Source organism: Neoarius graeffei, chromosome 6 (assembly GCF_027579695.1).
Source record: "Neoarius graeffei isolate fNeoGra1 chromosome 6, fNeoGra1.pri, whole genome shotgun sequence".
NCBI classification, from domain to species: Eukaryota; Metazoa; Chordata; class Actinopteri; order Siluriformes; family Ariidae; genus Neoarius; species Neoarius graeffei.
Genome location: NC_083574.1, coordinates 7,907,288 through 7,926,482, shown reverse-complemented (window position 1 = coordinate 7,926,482; position 19,195 = coordinate 7,907,288). Strand labels below are relative to the sequence as shown.

The 19,195-nt window shown below is 42.5% G+C and overlaps 1 protein-coding gene across 3 annotated transcripts in view; it reads right to left on the bottom strand.

Annotated features, from left to right (window-relative positions):
• Positions 1-18,886, bottom strand: part of glg1b (golgi glycoprotein 1b) — a 136,435-nt gene extending 117,549 nt beyond the window's left edge. For all 3 annotated transcript variants that reach the window (XM_060923257.1, XM_060923258.1, XM_060923259.1), the window contains exon 1: positions 18,536-18,886. In XM_060923257.1, coding sequence (XP_060779240.1) covers positions 18,536-18,868 — 333 coding nt within the window. In that variant the 5' untranslated portion in view covers positions 18,869-18,886. The remainder of the gene's footprint in view (positions 1-18,535) is intronic.
• Positions 18,887-19,195: the final 309 nt, after the last annotated feature.

The following is a 19,195-nucleotide window of genomic DNA, read 5'->3' as shown; positions in this document are numbered from 1 at the left end:
TTGTAGTGGGACGGAGTTTAAAAATTAGTGGAGGTTTAGTGGAATGGTTTTACGCAAATAAAGATGCTTTTACAGGCAAATTCTTTTGTGCGCAAGTGTATGCTTGGCTACTTTTGATGAAATTCAGACTCCAACACTATGAATTCTTCGTGTGCATGCTGGATGATAACAGACACTTCGTGATTTTCTTTTGCTTTTGTTGCCTTTGAAAAAAGACAATGCTTCCTTTGTGTGCAGGATATAATTGCGGTAATAATGCTACTCGTGACAAAGAGAAACGGTTCTTCAGAATTCCCAAAATAATTAAAAACGGCAACAAAACCGATGAACTGTCCGGAGAACGCCGTGCATACGCTGTGGTTCAAAAACATACATTGTTGGGACTTAACTGAGGAAAAAGCTAATTACACCCACATGCGTGTGGTGACCACTTTATATCTGGTAAGAGTTCACTGCAAATCAAGGCTCTTTTCTGCTGATTAAATTGAACTTTTGAACCTTAACGCAAAAAAACACTCTGCTTCTCACCTTACAGAAGAGAAACCGGCAAAACCTACGCGATAAAACCAATCCAAATTGGGCACCAAGATTCAAATTAGGACATGAAGATCAAGACAAAAACTCATCTCGCAGTATCGAGAAGCAACAGGATGAAAAAGATCTGCCAAGAAAGCCAGATTAGAAGCAGCGCAAGAAACCGTAGCGAGTTTGGATACACAAGGAGAACCACATGGGTCAACTTTGCCCGGTGAGAGGTTAGCGATGCCGTTCCAGTAACGCAGTAACTTCGTTTTACTTATGCACTTTTATAAAAAAAAAAACAAAAAACAAACAGATGTTCCAGAGTCAGATGAAATTGGGCCTGAAACCCTCCCAGCACTGAAAGTGGTTGCCAGAGGGAACTCAATGGATTACAAACATCTCAAATGGAACAGTGCAATAGCGAGACGACTTGTGAATTGGTAGAACTTAAGAAGAAAAAAATATATTTTATATATTAGTGGAAGCGGATTTAACTTGACAGACTTGCCAAAGTATGCTGTGCCTTGTGTAATTCATCTCCAGCAATTGCTCCTTTTGATTAGAATATTACTTCATTTACGAAAAGGAAAGGTTCGTTTGGTTAATATAAAAACAAGAATAAATTTGAATATCAAAAGACGGCATTCCGGATTTGTACATCACCGAACATGGCGGCAGGTGCCTCACACATGCGTCACACTGCTTGAGTCACGTGGTTGTACACGAAGAACAAAATACAAAGCCGTCACGTTTGTACAGCCTTAGAGCTCCAGGGTCCTGGGTCGAGCCTGAGCTTGGGTGACTCTCCGTGCCTGATAACGCATGTTATCCCTGGCAGAGACTCATTGTTTTGCAGGTCAAGGGGCCCACAGGGCCCCTCCTGGGAAAAAACAGGAGCCCATTTCTACAATGGGGGGCCCAGTGATTTATCCTTCAGTTGAAGCGAACCTAGTGAGCAAAGTGAGCCCAATGAACAGCTGGGGCAGCCCAGGGGCTGTTTTTTTCTTCTCAATTTAGTTTTTTTTTGGTATTAGAAGCCATATGAAGCAAATGTAGATGACAAAAATCAATGCTTCAACTAAATATATTGAGATATTGTTTAATCAGTGGCAATATTTTGGAATTCAATCACAGGCCACTATACAGTATATCACATCTATATTATCTCCTCCTTGTAAATTATAATTTATTTTATTAGCTTGTTTTCAGTTTGGTGTAGGTCTATAGTAGTAGTAGGAGTAGTCGTCGTCGTCACCAGTGGCAGTGGTGGTAGTAGTAGTGGTTGCTGTTGTAGTTGCTGTTGCAGTAGTAGTTGTTGTAAATCTAGCATGACTAATTACCTTGGGTATCAGTTTTTTCAGGTGAATGTACTCTCTTTCTGCCGAAGAATGACAAAATAGATGTATTTTTCTTTTTTTTCCCTTATCCATGTTTTCTTGTCTCTTTCGAATATTCGTACATAGACTATAAGACACCACCTAGCGAAAGACTTGGATCAGGTTTTACTCGCTTGGGACGCTACAAACGGGGCGGCGTAAATACACGAACGGGTCCGAAGTATATTCAGTATGGCGGCGGTCAAAGCAAATTCATCCGATGCTGAAATCTGTTGAATATCCAGTTAATTATGTTGGAAGTTGCATATTTGTGCAAGATTTTCGATATTGAGACCATAAAGTCAAGTAATAATCAGTCCCCCCAGGATTCCGCGGGCCTTTTTTGTGATTGTTGCGGGCTAAAATGTCTGATGTTGCAGGGGGTTTTCCAAAAAATTGCGATGAAAGTTGTGGTGTTTAGGTTTTTGTTGCGATTACATTGCGGGAGGAAGTGAAAGTTGCGATTTTCTCTTTTTGTGATTAAAATTGAGTGATATGTTAAATATTAAGTTATTACTGAAAAACTATTGATTAAAAAAAAAACAGACACTGAGAAATGGTCCTATAAACAACTTTACCAATATAAAAGATTACCAGGACTACAAAAATGCAGAAAAATAGGCTTTACTTATCCAAATGCACCTGTTGGTTCAAAAGTTAAAGTGCAGAGAACCTCACAGCACAACATGAAGTTACCTTAAAATATAATCAAAATGCCCCAGCTTTCATGTAAGAAAAAAAAAACTATTAATACTAGTACTGCGTGCAGGCAGTCTCTCCTGAAGACTAAATTAAACATTAATTATAAACTAATAAAATAAATGGCTCAGGCTTCATAGAAGAAAAAAAAAATTGAACAGAATCTCACAGTATGATGCTGAAGCTGCCTAAACAATGGAAAATAAAATACCATTTTGGCAAAAATGCTGGCATCCATTAATTTATTGTATTAAGTAAAAAAACCAGATACTGCTGACGTTGTCAAGCCCAAAATATGTTCAAAACCCGCCAAAATGCACTTGAAACCCCCCAACTTGGCGGGAAACCACCCAATGTGGCAACACTGGAAGTAAGCCAGAAGGTAGTTTGTCGACGTCACCTCAAGACGACGCCAACGATTGGTCAAATTTGTGGGAAAGTTGCGGTGACTGGATATAATTGCAACACCGCCCTGAATTCGCGGGGATTGGTTGAATTTGCGTTGAAGTTGCAAATCGCAACATCGCGAAATCCTGGAGGGTCTGTAATACGCCACGAAACGTTCCAAATAGGGTATAAAATCCTCGCGTCCATATTAGCCCCTGCCCCTCTTGACAATGCGTTCATTATTCGAAATAGTGCATCTTAGACGGGGGCGTGCCAACAATCCGAGTCTCTGCCCTGGATTCTCCGGTTTCCTTCCACCGCCCCGAATTAAATTATTCCGAGGTGTAAAAGGTGCGAGATGGATGAGTATCCCAGTTGGGATGAATTCTCACATTGCTCCCAAAGTTCCTGGGATGGACTGAGGAGCTTTTGTGACTTTGACCAGGATAAACCAGTTAATAAACACACACACGACTAAGTCCAAAACTTGTGTCAGGCAAAGTTTTAATATTTACAAAAATAAACAGTCAGTTTCACTTCTTGTATTTTTTATTATATGCAGCGTCGCGACTGCTCATGTCCACGCTTTCTGTTTAGCATTACACTCAAATACTTGCATGCATTTTGAATCGTAATACTTTCGCGCAATTAAATCGACTAATCGTCTCTTTCTCCTCCTGCTAGGACTCGACTGAACCCTCGGGTTAGTCCTGCGGGAAAAATCTCATCGGTCACACTAGCCGTCTTTGTTTCACAGCGAGTGATCTACATCGCGCATATGAGCGACGACCTGCTCAAAATGCAAATGAAACGCAGTGTGTGCGATGAGCGACGGACGCAGTGCAGCTGTGTCTGGGGCGCCTCGTCCTCCTGGCCTAGGGGAGAGGAGAAGGAGGAGATTTATAGCCACCATTTAGATCTTCAGAAGGCCACAGCTGCTGCGCACAGACCAAGTAATTATGGCAGTAATTAAAGCCGTACTCTGTGACATCCCGACAAAGAGCACGATATAGCAGTGAAGGAGAACTACAGCTACTGTGCAACGAGGAAGTGAATAAATCCATTTAGCACCAAAATTACACCAATAACATACTGCAGCGCAGGCATAAGACCTATTAATTACATTCAAATACAGTTGTGTGTACTGCACAAGCCGCACTGCGTGTTTATCCGTTGATAATAACTGAACTTAATAATAATAATATTACATTGTTTTACTGGGATCGAGAATTCAGAGCTTGACATGTCATTTTCAACACCAAGTTGAGTTGAGTGAGGGACAGTTCTGTAGGTGGAAACAAATGCCTTGTTGATCGAGGTCGTCAGAGGAAAATGGTTCGATTGGTTTGAGCTTTTTTTTTTTTTGCCAGGAGATCCTATAGTAACTCCTATAAAAATCACTCTTTACAACCATGGTGAGCAGAAAAGCATCTCAGCATGCAACAGCAGACCACTACATTGCTGTTCTTGGCTGCAGGAGTGGAACCCAATCTTAGACTCAAGAAGAAGTTCTCGTATGCAGACAAATAGGAGATGTGCTAGTCCAATGAACGTTCTTATAGTTCCTGACATACAAACCAAATTTCCACAGCTTCACAAAAAGCAGAAACAGAAACCAACGTGAAAAACTGAACCAAAAAAAAAAAAATCACATTACTTGCCATGGGACCCCAAGCACACTTAGCTTCCGCACCTGACATATGCCCCTTTTCCACCAAAGCAGTTCCAGGGCCAGTGCTTAGTTTGGAACCGGGTTTTCTGTTTCCACTGACAAAGAACTGGCTCTGGGCCAGAAAAACCGGTTCCAGGCTAGCACCAACTCTCTGCTGGGCCAGAGGAAAGAACCGCTTACGTCAGCGGGGGGGCGGAGCTGTTAAGACCAACAACAATAAGACCGCGAAAGATCACCATTTTTAAGCGAGGAGAAGCAGCAGCTGTACAAACGCGAAGTCATCCATTATTATTATTGTTGTTGCTGCTGCTTCTTCCGTGTTGGTTTTGCAAACATAGCGACGTAACTGACGTATACAGTGACGTAATGACGTGGCTTCCCTTAGCACCCCGAGCTATGGAAAAGCAAACTGGTTCTCAGCTAGCTCGCAAGTTGAACGAGTTGTGAACCAGCACCGGCCCCGAACCAGCCCTGGAACTGATTTGGTGGAAAAGGGGTAACAGTCCATGTTGTGTTTCAGGTGACGTGAAATGCAGTTTTTCCAAGACGACCAGAAATTCGGATCTCTGGATCAATGCCAGCGTTCACGCTTCACTAAAATGGTACCAACCTCGGGGCTTGAATGGCCTCAAATGCAAGTGTAAGAATAGCCTTAAATTAACAAGAGTGCTTTGAGAGCATAATATCCCCCGCTAGCAACTATGCCACAACTCTGGTAAAATGGGAATGAATTAAATTACAATATGCGTATTACCGACAAAGAATCCTGTCAAATTTGGTGAAATTCCTCCACGAATTAAGAGAGGAGTTGATTTCAGAAGAATGTACACTCATGAAATTGTCCAAGTTATTTAATCAAAGGTCAAAACTCTGGTAAAAATTTTCACAAACGAAATTAAATCACAATATGCATATTACCGTCATATCTTTTGCCAAGCTTCGAGAAATTCGTCCAAAAATTGAGAGACGGGAGTTGATGTCAGAAGGCGGGCAAACCTTCATGAAATTGTGAAAGTACAAGTTTATTAAGGGCTGCAACTCCGCTAAAAAGCGACCAAATTGAACAAAATATGCGTACTATCGACATAATGCCTTGTCAAGTTTCATGAAGTTCCTCCAAAAATTATAAGAGGAGCTGATTTCAGAAGATGAGCACCTTTTCTGGGACGGACAGAAATTGCCACGACATAATCCCGGCCAGCGGGGGATAAAAATTAAACCGATTCGATCAGAAGTAGTCGTAAGAATTTCTTTCAAGTCGCTTCGTGTTTGGTGTACTGGTCAAAAACCAAAAAGGGTGACGCATCAACTTGGATAAGCAATGGTTAAAGCCATTTGATGCCTCAAGAACTTACAGATGAACAAGAACTATTCTGCAGCATTCCACCAGGATTTATCAGATCTAGCCAAACTGCTTGGCTACAGCGAAAGAAAGATCGCAAGTTTGAATCCACTGCCACCTGTGGACGACGGCAGTAAAACTGGCCGTGCTCTCTGGGTGGGACGGATTGCATTACCCCCTCTCCCTGGTCAATCACAGCGACACGAGCCAATCGTGTGCCTCTGTATGCAGAAGAGGGCAGATGGCATCTTCCTCAGGGTGTGTGAAAAGATGCGGCAGCTTCACGGATTTCAGAGGAAGCTCTTGGTTAATTGTGGTCGCATGATTGAGAAGCATCATCTCGGTGAGAATTAGCAGAACGGATCTACAACCTCTAGTCCGCTGCAGAGCACCACACAAAACATGATCGAACTGGGATCCTGTAGTTCTATCACAGTTCTGCCATGCTATTGTGCATCAGATGATCCACTGAGCCTTCAAAATAATAAAGCTCAAATTTAATGAAGAAAAACGTGGATAACCCTGTCTAAACCCAAACCCAGGTTAACCAAAGAACCCAAAAGAGCAGCAGTAAACACCGCGCTCATCTTCAAGGCCTGGAAGGCAAAGACCAGCTGTCAGAGACTTGGACTTGGTAATTAAAAGGAAAATAACAGTAATAAGGAAGTTAATTGGCGTGCATTAAGGCCCTTTTCTGCCAGGCCTCTGGCTGAGAAATCCCTAAGGCGGAGCCCCGTGTCCAGAGATAACGCCAAACATCTCCCTTTAGAGCAAAAACATCCAAACACATGATTCAGGAACTTTTTCATGATGCAAATCTGTTAGCATTTGGGGCGATGTACCAACATAAGTCAGATTTTAAGTGAAGGTCAAATGGTGTAGGAGTTTTGTCATTGTTTAACATGACAGAGCAACACCATTTCTGCCCAGGTTTGGTCGAAATCATATCACAACACGTAGTAGGGCGTCATATTCAAAAATAGTCAGGAGTCCTGTGAAAAGCGCACAGAGACACCATTTCTCCTGAAAGGAAGAGTCAAGACAATCCCAGTTTGCTCCGCTGGAAACCTTACAGGCCATGAACACATGGTGATGGACGGTCATGATGTGTAACGGACAGCTCTCTGCATAAGCGATAGAAGCTATTCCTAAAAATAAAGCTGTCCGAAAATAAGCGTTATGTTTGCCTCTTTACACGAACTCCGAGAGGTATAACGAGCAGTCCTGGGAAGGATGTGGGATTTGGATTCATGTCTGTTGTCAAATGGTTCCACATTTTCCTCTTTTGATTTATTGCTCAAACTGGAGCAGCAGCGCAAAAAAAAAAGGTGTTTTTTTAAAAGATGACACATTAACAAACTCTGAACTCTCTCCGTTTACCTAGATGTAACGAGTGCAAGTGGGGAAAATCAAGACGATTACCAATGTAAGAATGGGCGGGGCTTCCAAGTGCTCAAACTTGGAATCACTGCAGGTTCATGTGTTGATTAGTTGAACCAACTGGGGGACTAAATGAAGTCTTAGAGTCTTCCCCCCCTCACTGAACTCTAGAGCAAGCGACACTAATTGCTGGGTTGCACCCGAGGTCACATCCGCCTCATTAGGATACGCAAGACATGAAGTGGTGGTCAGCTGAGCTCACAAAGCGTTACCATCACTGGAGCACCTTGATCGTCATTAAAATGCCCTACGCTTGTACTGGTTTGTGCTTTTCAAAAATCAAACAAACCATGAAGCTGAAAAGGTTTCTTCCGGGTTCCCTGTGAAGTGATAAAGGGTGAAAGAGCAAAAGATGACGAGAAAGTTGGCTCTTGAACCTTTCACCGTGATGGAAGGGAATGACGTCGAAGAACACTCGAGTTTGCAGTGATCACTTCGTGAAAGGTTTGTAAAAAGTCCTCAGATTCACAAAATCTCACCATTTTGTGATGTTCTGAAGTTCAGGAGACACTCAAGTCCTCAGATGGTATTTTTGTTTCACGTTTGATTGTGCTCGCCATATTGTAAACTAACACGTAATACCCAGGTCTTTAAGTGGATCTTTGTGAATGATTCACCTGGAAGAGAAGAGCAGGGAGTAATGAGAATTGAGTGGCTGTGGTTTGTTTATACCCCATACTAAAACTTGTAGCGTCCTAGAAAACAACCAATCGCAACAAGTCAAAGAATTCCTCCTTACCCGGGGAAAAAAACGATACAGGATTTCTCTCATAGGGTCCCGATCCCTGGATCTTTAACCACATATAAAAAAAAGTTGTACACCTCTATGCTCTTCCAGGTTTTCATCCGTTTGTCCGTGTAGAACGATGCCTGCAGCACCAGGTAGTTTGAGATGTTGGGGAACTCAATAGATGGATAAGTTTTCCAACTCTCAGGAAAAATCCTTCTTTACTAGCATGTAAGGATCCAATTGAACCTTTGCTTTCAGTATCTGGTGTGACCCCCTTGTGCAGCAATAACTGCAACTAAACATTTGCGGTAACTGTTGATCAGTCCTGCACACCGGCTTGGAGGAATTTTAGCCCATTCCTCCGTACAGAACAGCTTCAACTCTGGGATGTTGGTGGGTTTCCTCACATGAACTGCTCGCTTCAGGTCCTTCCACAACACTTCCATTGGATTAAGGTCAGGACTTTGACTTGGCCATTCCAAAACATTAACTTTATTCTTCTTTAACCATTCTTTGGTAGAATGACTTGTGTGCTTAGGGTCGTTGTCTTGCTGCATGACCCACCTTCTCTTGAGATTCAGTTCATGGACAGATGTCCTGACATTTTCCTTTAGAATTCGCTGGTATAATTCAGAATTCATTGTTCCAGCAATGATGGCAAGCAAAACAGGCCCAAACCATGATACTACCACCACCATGTTTCACAGATGGGATAAGGTTCTTATGCTAGAATGCAGTGTTTTCCTTTCTCCAAACATAACGCTTCTCAGTTAAACCAAAAAGTTCTATTTTGGTCTCATCAGTCCACAAAACATTTTTTCCCAATAGCCTTCTGGCTTGTCCACGTGATCTTTGCTGCTCGTCTGCGGTTTGCTAATGTTCTTTTTGGAGAGCAGTGGCTTTCTCCTTGCAACCCTGCCATGCACACCATTGTTGTTCAGTAGTGTTCTGATGGTGGACTCATGTGAGAGAGGCCTTCAGTTGCTTACAAGTTACCCTGGGGTCCTTTGTGACCTCACCGACTATTACACGCCTTGCTCTTGGACTGATCTTTGTTGGTCGACCACTCCTGGGGAGGGTAACAATGGTCTTGAATTTCCTCCATTCGTACACAATCTGTCTGCCTGTGGATTGGTGGAGTCCAAACTCTTTAGAGATGGTTTTGTAACCTTTTCCAGCCTGACGAGCATCAACAATGCTTTTTCTGAGGTCCTCAGAAATCTCCTTTGTTTGTGCCATGATACACTTCCACAAACGTGTTGTGAAGATCAGACTTTGATAGATCCCTGTTCTTTAAATAAAACAGGGTGCCCACTCACACCTGATTGTCATCCCATTGATTGAAAACACCTGACTCTAATTTCACCTTCAAATTAACTGCTAATCCTAGAGGTTCACATACTTTTGCCACTCACAGATATGTAATTTTGGATCATCTTCCTCAATAAATAAATGACCGAGTATAATATTTTTGTCTCATTTGTTTAACTGGGTTCTCTTTATTTACTTTTAGGACTTGTGTGAAAATCTGATGCTGCTTTAGGTCATATTTATGCAAAAATATAGAAAATTCTAAACGGTTTGGAATAAAAAAAAAATTCTAAATTTGGAATTAAAAAAAAAAAAAAAGTATTTGATGGCAAGAACATCTCTTCCCCCCCCCCAACAATTATTACTATTGCATTTTTCACAAACTGCTCCTGTCATTTCGCCAGTTTGTTTGCATTCTAAGTGGAAATTTTGTTGGATGTTTTGGATAAAATTTTTATTTCTTGAATTTGCAAAAAATAAAAATGCTCCATTTCTCAAAAAATCCAGTGAACGTGGATAGAATAAAACAGTTATTCCACTCAATCTCACTGTACACGGCTTATAGCCGAGGAGGCACATAGCACCGAGTTGGCGATCAGCTCATGTACGACTCGATTTCGTGGAATAACTTAAATATTCAGTAGAACTTGAAGATGCTGGAATTTGTGGTGAGAAACTTGAACTTTTCCTCATAAAGCTTCACAGAAAAAGTGGGACGTGCCTTATGCAGGTGGACCGAGACACATGTACGGGGTCACGTGATAATGTAAATAGTGCGTGGTGCGTGAACAAATCCATAATCAGATGGGGTGGGGGGAACGAGTTGAAAATTAAAAATGCCGTTCTACAACCTCTGTGCCCAATGAGCTCTGTAAACGGGTTAATTATTACAGAACTGTCTGGAACAAACACCGAGAAGTGGAATACATTAACAAGGCTGAAAACAACCTCGGTAAGAGTTCCTGCAGAGCTTTTATGAAGTCACGATGATGATTTGGGACACGACTGAACATACCCAATCTTGTTCACAATACCACTGACCAATCATTAACCCTCCTACATTACATCATATCACGAGTTCTCTGGTGTGGTTTAAAAATACTGCAAGGCAAATGACAAACGATCTGCCGCCGTAAAACCGATATACGAGCGTATCTGTGTCCTTCAGACGTTTTGCTGATGAAAGCTGGTGTAACACCACGAGACGTGATCCAGTCCAGTCATGATCATCATGTCTGACAAATTCAACCCTGGTTTAACGACCGGCTCCGACACCGGGAATGTGAAATCAATCGTTTTCCCCCTGCTTGTGATTTACTATTAAAAATAATCTTGATTAATGATTTAACCATCCAGAACAGAGGACACAAACGACTCTTGCATTACAGAGGGACGGTTCTGTCGGGAAACTGATGAGATCATGGCGTTAACAGCGACGAAATTTTCCCCTCAACATTCGAAGAAGAATTACAGTGGGTTAATGGAGTGCGTGTTTGGCACTCGGGAGGGAAATCAATAAACACTCGACACATCCTCCAACGGAGCAGCGCAGTTCATCACTTCAGTTCACACTTCAACTCAGAGAGTGAAAGAAATTCCTGTACAAGTCATAACGATGCTCTGAACGCACACTCTGGCCAAAAGTATATGGACACCTGACCATGACACGTCCTGAGACTCAGAAGCACACAAGTGTAAAAACGTCCTTGTATGCTCTAGCCTGACAGTTTCCCCTTCACTGGAACCAACAGGTCCAAACTTGTTCCAACACGACAATGCTCCTGTGCACAAAGAGTCCATGATGACGGTTTGCCAAGGAAAGACCGAAAGAACTCAAGGGTTGAGATCAAGGCTCAGTGCAGGACACTCCTCACTGTTGGGATGAACTGGAACACCGGCTGCACCCCAGACCTCACTAATGCTCTTGTGGACGACACCATCACTAGCGAACAGGAGACATGAGCTTGCTTAACTTGCCTGTGGTTCTAAAGAGGAACGCAGGCCACTGACATGCTTTCTCCAACTGCTTCCAGATGTAGCCAGTTGTCTGGATCTCTGTTATGTTCCGTCTCCAGGTATTCCAGAGGTGACCTCACTTTTTCTCCTGGGGGCTCCATCGTAATGCCCGTCTTGTGATGTTCCTAGGTTTCTGTCGGGTATAGCCAATCCACCCCATTTTATTCGCTGTATTTGGGTTACCATGGGTGTTTCTTTTGTTCTTGCTCGTCTCAGCAACTCTTCATTGGTAACCTTTTCTGGCCACTATATCCTTAGGATCCAACGCCGACATCTGTTGGGGGGGGTCTGGATCTTTTTTAGGAGTGTTTTTGTTGTTCGCCAAGTTTCTACCCCATACAACAAAACCAATTTCACGTTTGAGTTGAAGATCCACAACTCTGCAGAAGTTGAGATGTTGCATGCCTTCCAGATGTTGCCCAGGCTTCTTTTCCCACCCTTTTCTGTTCCTCCTGTGCTGTCTATGATGCTGCCGAGGTTGGTGAAATCCTCGACTTCCTCCATGACGTTTCCTTTTATCTTCACTGGCTCGCCATTTTTCGGCGTTAGCCATCAGCACCTTGGTTTTGCTGAGGCGTAGTCCAGTTGATGTGGCATATCCATCCAGTAGATCTACCTTGTGTGACCATACATATTGTATTCTCAACTGCAGGTTTATTTTGATTTCTCACTACCTGGTAAATAAGGAAGAGGAGGTTGGGGATAACGTGTGATGGAATCCTCAGCATCAGGAAACACGAGAACACGTCCTAGTGACGTGATCTTAACGTCATGAACTTCCTTCCCTGCTCGACAGACAGGGCTACAGATCCGACGTGCTCGTGTGTATATTCGCAGAAGAATAAATGAAAGGAGAAAGAAAAAAAAAAAAAAACACAACATCTTAGGTATTGTCCATCAGCTTTCAGGTCACATGACGTGCTTGAGAACTTCAGTCCATCTTTAGTTCCTGCACCAGTCCAGAAATTCAGTTTGGTGTCTGTGAGATCAGCATGAACTCAGCAGGTCACGGTCATAATTATGGGATGTTCCAGTGTCACGATGTCACTGTTAGTCACAGTGTACAATCTTGACTAAAATACAGCTCAGTCTGTTCCCGTCTCCCCGTACATTTATTTTAACTTCAGCTTTTCCTCCACAAAAGAGGTGGAGGTTGGATTTCTGAACTTCGCACTACTTCCGTCTCTCTACGCAGGAGACACGCCTGTACTGCTGCTGCGATGTTTAATCTGCTACAGTTGTCAACAAGTTACACTGCTACCTCTGCTGGGACTCCTGGTACCATTCCTAACGTTATCATAAACACCGGCGATCAAACATGCAGAACAAACACAGCACTGCTGAGCAGATCAAAACCAAACAACGTTCCTTTTTTTTTTATGGCTAAGCACCAACGCACACTCGCATGCTAGTTGTAGTTTATGTTTTAGTACCTAGTTGCTCACCTTATAATGACTTGATAAATACTGACATTGGGCCTCGTTCCTCAAACTGGATACGAAAGGAATTTTGTACATTGCTCCTGTAAGCGTTTATACAAGAAATCTGGTATTCGTGAAAATCCTGGAAAAACAAAATCGAATCATATTCGTTCTCCTGACTGCGTGTAAATCTATGCACAAGACAGCCAACTAATGCAAACCTAAAACTGAATGAATTCAAATCATACACTGAAAAAGAAAGTTAGATAATTCCTCTTCGAACTCAAATTTGTGTTATTTACCAACTGGGAGGTCCGTATCATGAAATACCGTGACCGAGGTCTTGAAAGTACCCACCTGTTTTTTTTCTTTACCAAATTCTAACAGAAAACGAGAGCGCCCGAAAGGGAAAACCAAGCCGAGGTGAGCCGCCATTTTGAATCCTCATTCACGGCTGTAATGCAAATTGCTTCCTCCTCGGTATATAAGTGCACTTCCATGGCAGGGGAAAAAAAAACAAAACTACATTTTGCCACCTATGTAGTCCCCTATTTATACAAAATTGAGTCATTCAGGATTCAGCCATGTTTTTGCTCGGCGTTAGCAACAGTTAGAGGTTTTTAGCTTTCTCCTGAAACGTTTTATTTCTTCTTCCTCAGGGTACTAAAACTCGCTTTCACTGTGAACAGTCGTTATCGCTATCCATGCTGTAAAATTAATGCTATTACACTGAGAAATGCAAAAATAATAAATGTTGACAAAAATTGCTACGATGTTTGTTGTTGTGAACGAGTGAGCCGCCAGAGGTCCGTAACCGGACCCGGTCGCCAGCCAATCAGAGTGCAGGATTTGACGGAAATCGGACCGTGTGTGTGGAAAAAAAAAATTATTCCCCTTAGACACTTTTCCTCATTTCAAGCTTGAAATTCTCATTCTATTGACAGATCACTTTGATTCTTTCTAGAATTAAAATGCTTAAAATTAGCAAAATTATCTGCCAACAGAATAAGAAAATTTAAAGCTTGGAATGAGGAAAAAGATCTAAAAGTAAGCTAAATAATCATATTTGGAGTTCTAATAAATCAAAGAAGATTAAATAAAATCCACCCATATTAAAGATCTTTCCTCTGAACAAGAAATCATTTTTTGCAGTGCAACAATGACACGGATTACTGCACTTTTATATTTGGAATATACCGTCGAGTTTAAACTGTATTTTTAAGCCAGACGTCCTTATCCAGCGCAACTTCTAAAAGAGCTTTATAGACAGCCTCATGCTCGTTCGCCAAGTCAGGGACTAAAAGCAGCACCGAGAACGCGTCATGAAAACCACTTGTTTGATATCAATTAAAGAAAATAAAGAAACCAAGCCAAAACGAAGCCATAAATTAAAGACAAATCATTCAGTTATGACAAAAGGAAAACGGTGCAGAACAGGACAGCTCGGTCTGGCTGCACAAGTAAACAAACAACTCCGCTGATCAGACTTCGTGCTCGATTGTCATCATTACAAAAAAATAAATTTTTTTTATTGCCATAGAATGGAGTCAGAATAAATTCCACTTCTATCCTTTACCCTGATCGCTCATTTCAGGCTCCCAGCTCTGTGCACTTTACTTTTTATGGAAGTTTGTGGGCGTGAATATATGCAAATGAGTCATGTCAGGAATTCAATTTGCACTTTAAAAGGTTAAGATACGCATATAAAAGCAGAGACTCAGATTGTTGGCGTGCCCACGTCTAAGACGCACTATTTTGAATTATGAACGCGTTGTCGAGAGGGGCAGGGGCCAATATGGATGCGAGCATTTTATACCCTATTTGGAACGTTTCGTGGCGTATGACTTGACTTGATGGTCTCAATATCGAAAACCTTGCACAAATATGCAACTTCCAACATAATTATCTGGATATTAAACAGATTTCAGCATCGGATGAATTTGCTTTGACTGCCGCCATACTGAATATATGTTGGACCCGTTCATGTATTTACGCCGCCCCGTTTATAGCGTCCCAAGCGAGTAAAACCTGATCCAAGTCCTTCGCTAGGTGGCGTCTTACAGTCTATGTACGAATATTCGAAAGAGACAAGAAAACATGGATAAGAAAAAAATACCTCTATTTTGTCATTCTTCGGCAGAAAGAGAGTACATTCACCTGAAAAAACTGATACCCAAGGTAATTAATTAGTCATACTAGATTTACAACAACTACTACTGCAACAGCAACTACAACAGCAACCACTACTACTACCACCACTGCCACTACCACTGATGACTACTACTATAGACCTATACCAAACTGAAAACAAGTTAATAAAATAAATTAATGAAATTAGAAGTAGAGTAGATGATTAGAGACGAGCAGAATTAGACCGTCACAGCATGCAAAAAACAAACCCATTCTTGTGCTATAATTTACAAGGAGGAGATAATATAGATGTGATATATAGTGGACTGTGGTTGAATTCCAAAATATTGCCACTGATTAAACAATATCTCAATATATTTGGTTGAAGCATTGATTTTTGTCATCTACATTGCTTCATATGGCTTCTAATACCGAAGAAAAAAAAAAAAAACAGAATTGAGAAGGAAAAAACAACCCCTGGGCTGCCCCAGCCATTCATTGGGCTCGCTTCATTCACTAGGTTGGCTTCAACTGAAGGATAAATCAATGGGACCCCCATTGTAGAAATGGGCCCCTGTTTTTTTCCGACCTGCAAAACAATCAGAGTTTCTGTAAAAGAGAACCGGCATTTCCGAACCTTTCGTAAATCACGCGGAAATTTGTTTTGTTTGGCGTCTACAAACAAATTAAGTTTCCACACAAAAGGTTGATGGAGGCCCAGTGCATGAGATGTTCTGGAAAAGCCAGTCAGTCATTCTCAACAGTGAGACTTTTGTCCCTTTCCATTTTAACCACCGTACGGTGTTCTCGAGTCATACTGACTTAGCAGCGGAGACAGAAACTAATATTTGAAAAATGACCGACCCTGAACACATCAGTTTCTGGAGAACAGTAAATATAAACAAAAGCGCTTCTCAGATAATGGACCGACTCGTATCCGAGTGTAATCAGACACGATGCAAATGAGACATGGGGCCCACGTGATCGAGTGAATTCACCAGTTTGTTTTCAATTTACCAAAAAAAAAAAGTCTTTCAGCCTGTGGAATATAAATATTATAATAAAAAATAAGTTATGGTTCAACTTTCAAGGAAATGTTCACCGCAAGTGACGTCCATACCAATATTTTCAATCAACATGTGATCTTCAGCTGTGCAAAATGTTTTTATAATAATAAATTCCGCTGCTGAATGGCATTTATGCAAATTACCCTTCAGCTTCCAAAGCTTCAGCGTTCACGCTAATACCACCCTCATCATCACGTAAATCACCAACCCAATCAGGTGTCTGCTGCATCTCAGAGCTACGCAGAACTTTGAGTTCAGCATTTACACCGTTCGCCCCATCGTCACGAGGACAAATCCCGAGGATTCCGCAGCCATCCGTGCCCAGGAGTCCAAGAGAGCAAAGTGAGCTGGACTCTGAGGGTAGGAGGGGGAGGCGCACTCTCACACTCCCCGGTCAATCACAATCACAGCTGTCTGAGATCATGTATGCAGAAGAGGGCAGATAGCGCTCTTGCTCTCCACAGAGTGCGTTACGCTGCCCCGGGACACTTGATCACGTGCACCAGTTTGAAAGGACAGCTGGATTCACGGGTCTCGGAGGAAGCAGGTGACAACCTTCACTTCATTTGGCTCATTTTTATGCCAAGAGAGCACGAGGGATAAATTTCACACAAAAAGTTCCTGTTATACAGTCAAGAGATCAAACTGTACCACCCTGGATATCGTTTCTGACGATGCCATTTCTATAGACACCAAATCTCATGACACCATTTCTATAAATGTCTAATGACACCAATTCTATAGACACCAATTCCATAGACGTCTGACACCAATTCTCATGTCAAGTCTATAGACGCCAATTCTATAGACGCCTAATGACGCCAATTCTATAGACGTCTAATGGCACCAATTCTCATGATGCCAACTCCATAGACATCTAACACCAATTCTACAGACATCTAATGACGCCAATTCTATAGACGCCAGTTCTAGACATAACACCAATTCTATAGACACCAATTCTACAGATGTCTAATGACACTAATTCCAATTCCACCAATACCATAGATGTCTAATGGCACCAATTCTCATGATGCAAACTCCATAGACATCTAACACCAATTCTACAGGCATCTAACGACACCAATTCTACAGATGCCAATTCTAGACATCCAACACCAATTCAATAGATGCCAATTCTATAGATGTCTTATGACGCCAATTCTATAGACGCCAATTCCATAGATGTCTAATGGCACCAATTCTCATGATGCCAGCTCCATAGACATCTAATGACATCAATTCTACAGACATCTAATGACACCAATTCTATAGACACCAATTCTAGACATCTAACACCAATTCTATAGACACCAATTCTACAGATGTCTAATGACACCAATTCCAATTCCATAGATGTCTAATGGCACCAATTCTCATGATGCCAACTCCATAGACATCTAACGACACCAATTCTACAGATGCCAATTCTAGACATCCAACACCAATTCTATAGACACCAATTCTAGACATCTAACGCCAATTCTATAGACATCTAATGACGCCAATTCTATAGATGTGACCAATTCTACAGATGTCTAATGACACCAATTCTCATGTCAACTCCATAGACATCTAATGACACCAATTCTACAAACGTCAATTCTAGACATCTAACGCCAGATTCTATAGACGTCTAATGACGCCAATTCTCCAGATGTCTAATGACACCAATTCTCATGATGCCAACTCCATAGACATCTAACACCAATTCTACAGACATCTAATGACACCAATTCTACAGATGCCAATTCTAGACATCCAACACCAATTCTAGACATCTAACGCCAATTCTATAGACGTCTAATGACGCCAATTCCACAGATGCCAATTCTAAAATGTTACCAATTCTACAGATGTCTAATGACACCAATTCTCATAATGCCAACTCCATGGACATCTAACGACACCAATTCTACAGACGTCAATTCTAGACATCTAACGCCAATTCTAGATGCCAATTCTAACGATACAAATTCTCCAGATGTCTAATGACACCAATTCTCATGATGCCAACTCCACAGACATCTAACGACACCAATCCTACAGACGTCAATTCTCGACATCTAACAACGCCAATTTTCATGATGCCAATTCTATAGACATCTAGTGGCACCAAATCCCATGATACCATTTCTACGGACCCCAATTCTCATGATGCCAATTCTAATGGCACAATTTCGATGTGTCGGTCCAAATGCCCCAGTCCTAATCTGAGGTGACAGGGAATTGGATAACTCTTGAGATTCAGACAAAATTCACAACTCAGAGAGAGCACTGAGGGCTCAGGGTAAGAAATAAATATTAACGCAACAGGAAGTGATTCTGTCTTTACAGCTAAGTTAATGATGAACCCCGGAGTCCTGTTAGTTTAAAGCTCCACTGAGCCTGAGGGCTGAGAGCCCCCCGGGTGTCCCCTCACCTCCTTTCTGTCCTGTAGGCACTCCAGCACTGCCAGGTTGTTGCTCCAGCTGTGTTTGGGGCACAGGCGGTTCGCGTCGTCTCTGCAGGCCGCCTCCTCCGCCAGCTTCCAGCCGCCCGCCCTCCGCGACACCCCGCCGCCGCCGACATTCACCGGGCTCCCCGCGCCCAGCTTCAGCTGCCGGTTCACAGGCACCACGGCCGGAGGAGGCGGAGGATGGAAGTTGCCGTTGGCTCCGGGTTTGACGCCGAGCGCCGCCGCCGCAAACACACACTGCCACAGGAAGAGGCGCAGGAGGGACCGCGCGCGCCCGCTACAGCTAACCGCCGCCATCTTCCTCTCACTGCTCCAGCGCAGCTGCGCGAGGTTAAAAAGAGGACGATGCGAGGGGCCGCATTCCAAACCGACACGTAGGGCACTAGATAGGGCGCGACAGCCCTCTCTTTCCACAGAGTACGGAGTGCACCTGTATAGGAAGTTGATAGAGGTTTGGAACATTTCTCCTGGCTACTGTATCCGAACTTCTCCAGCACTGATGGAGTCTGTGGAGCTCACACGTTGTTTTTTTAAAGAAATCTATTTGTTTGTAGAACTTGTTTACTTGTATGACTTTCACACAAGTGCTCTAGTTTGTCATTTCCCTCTTGTTCACATAAATGT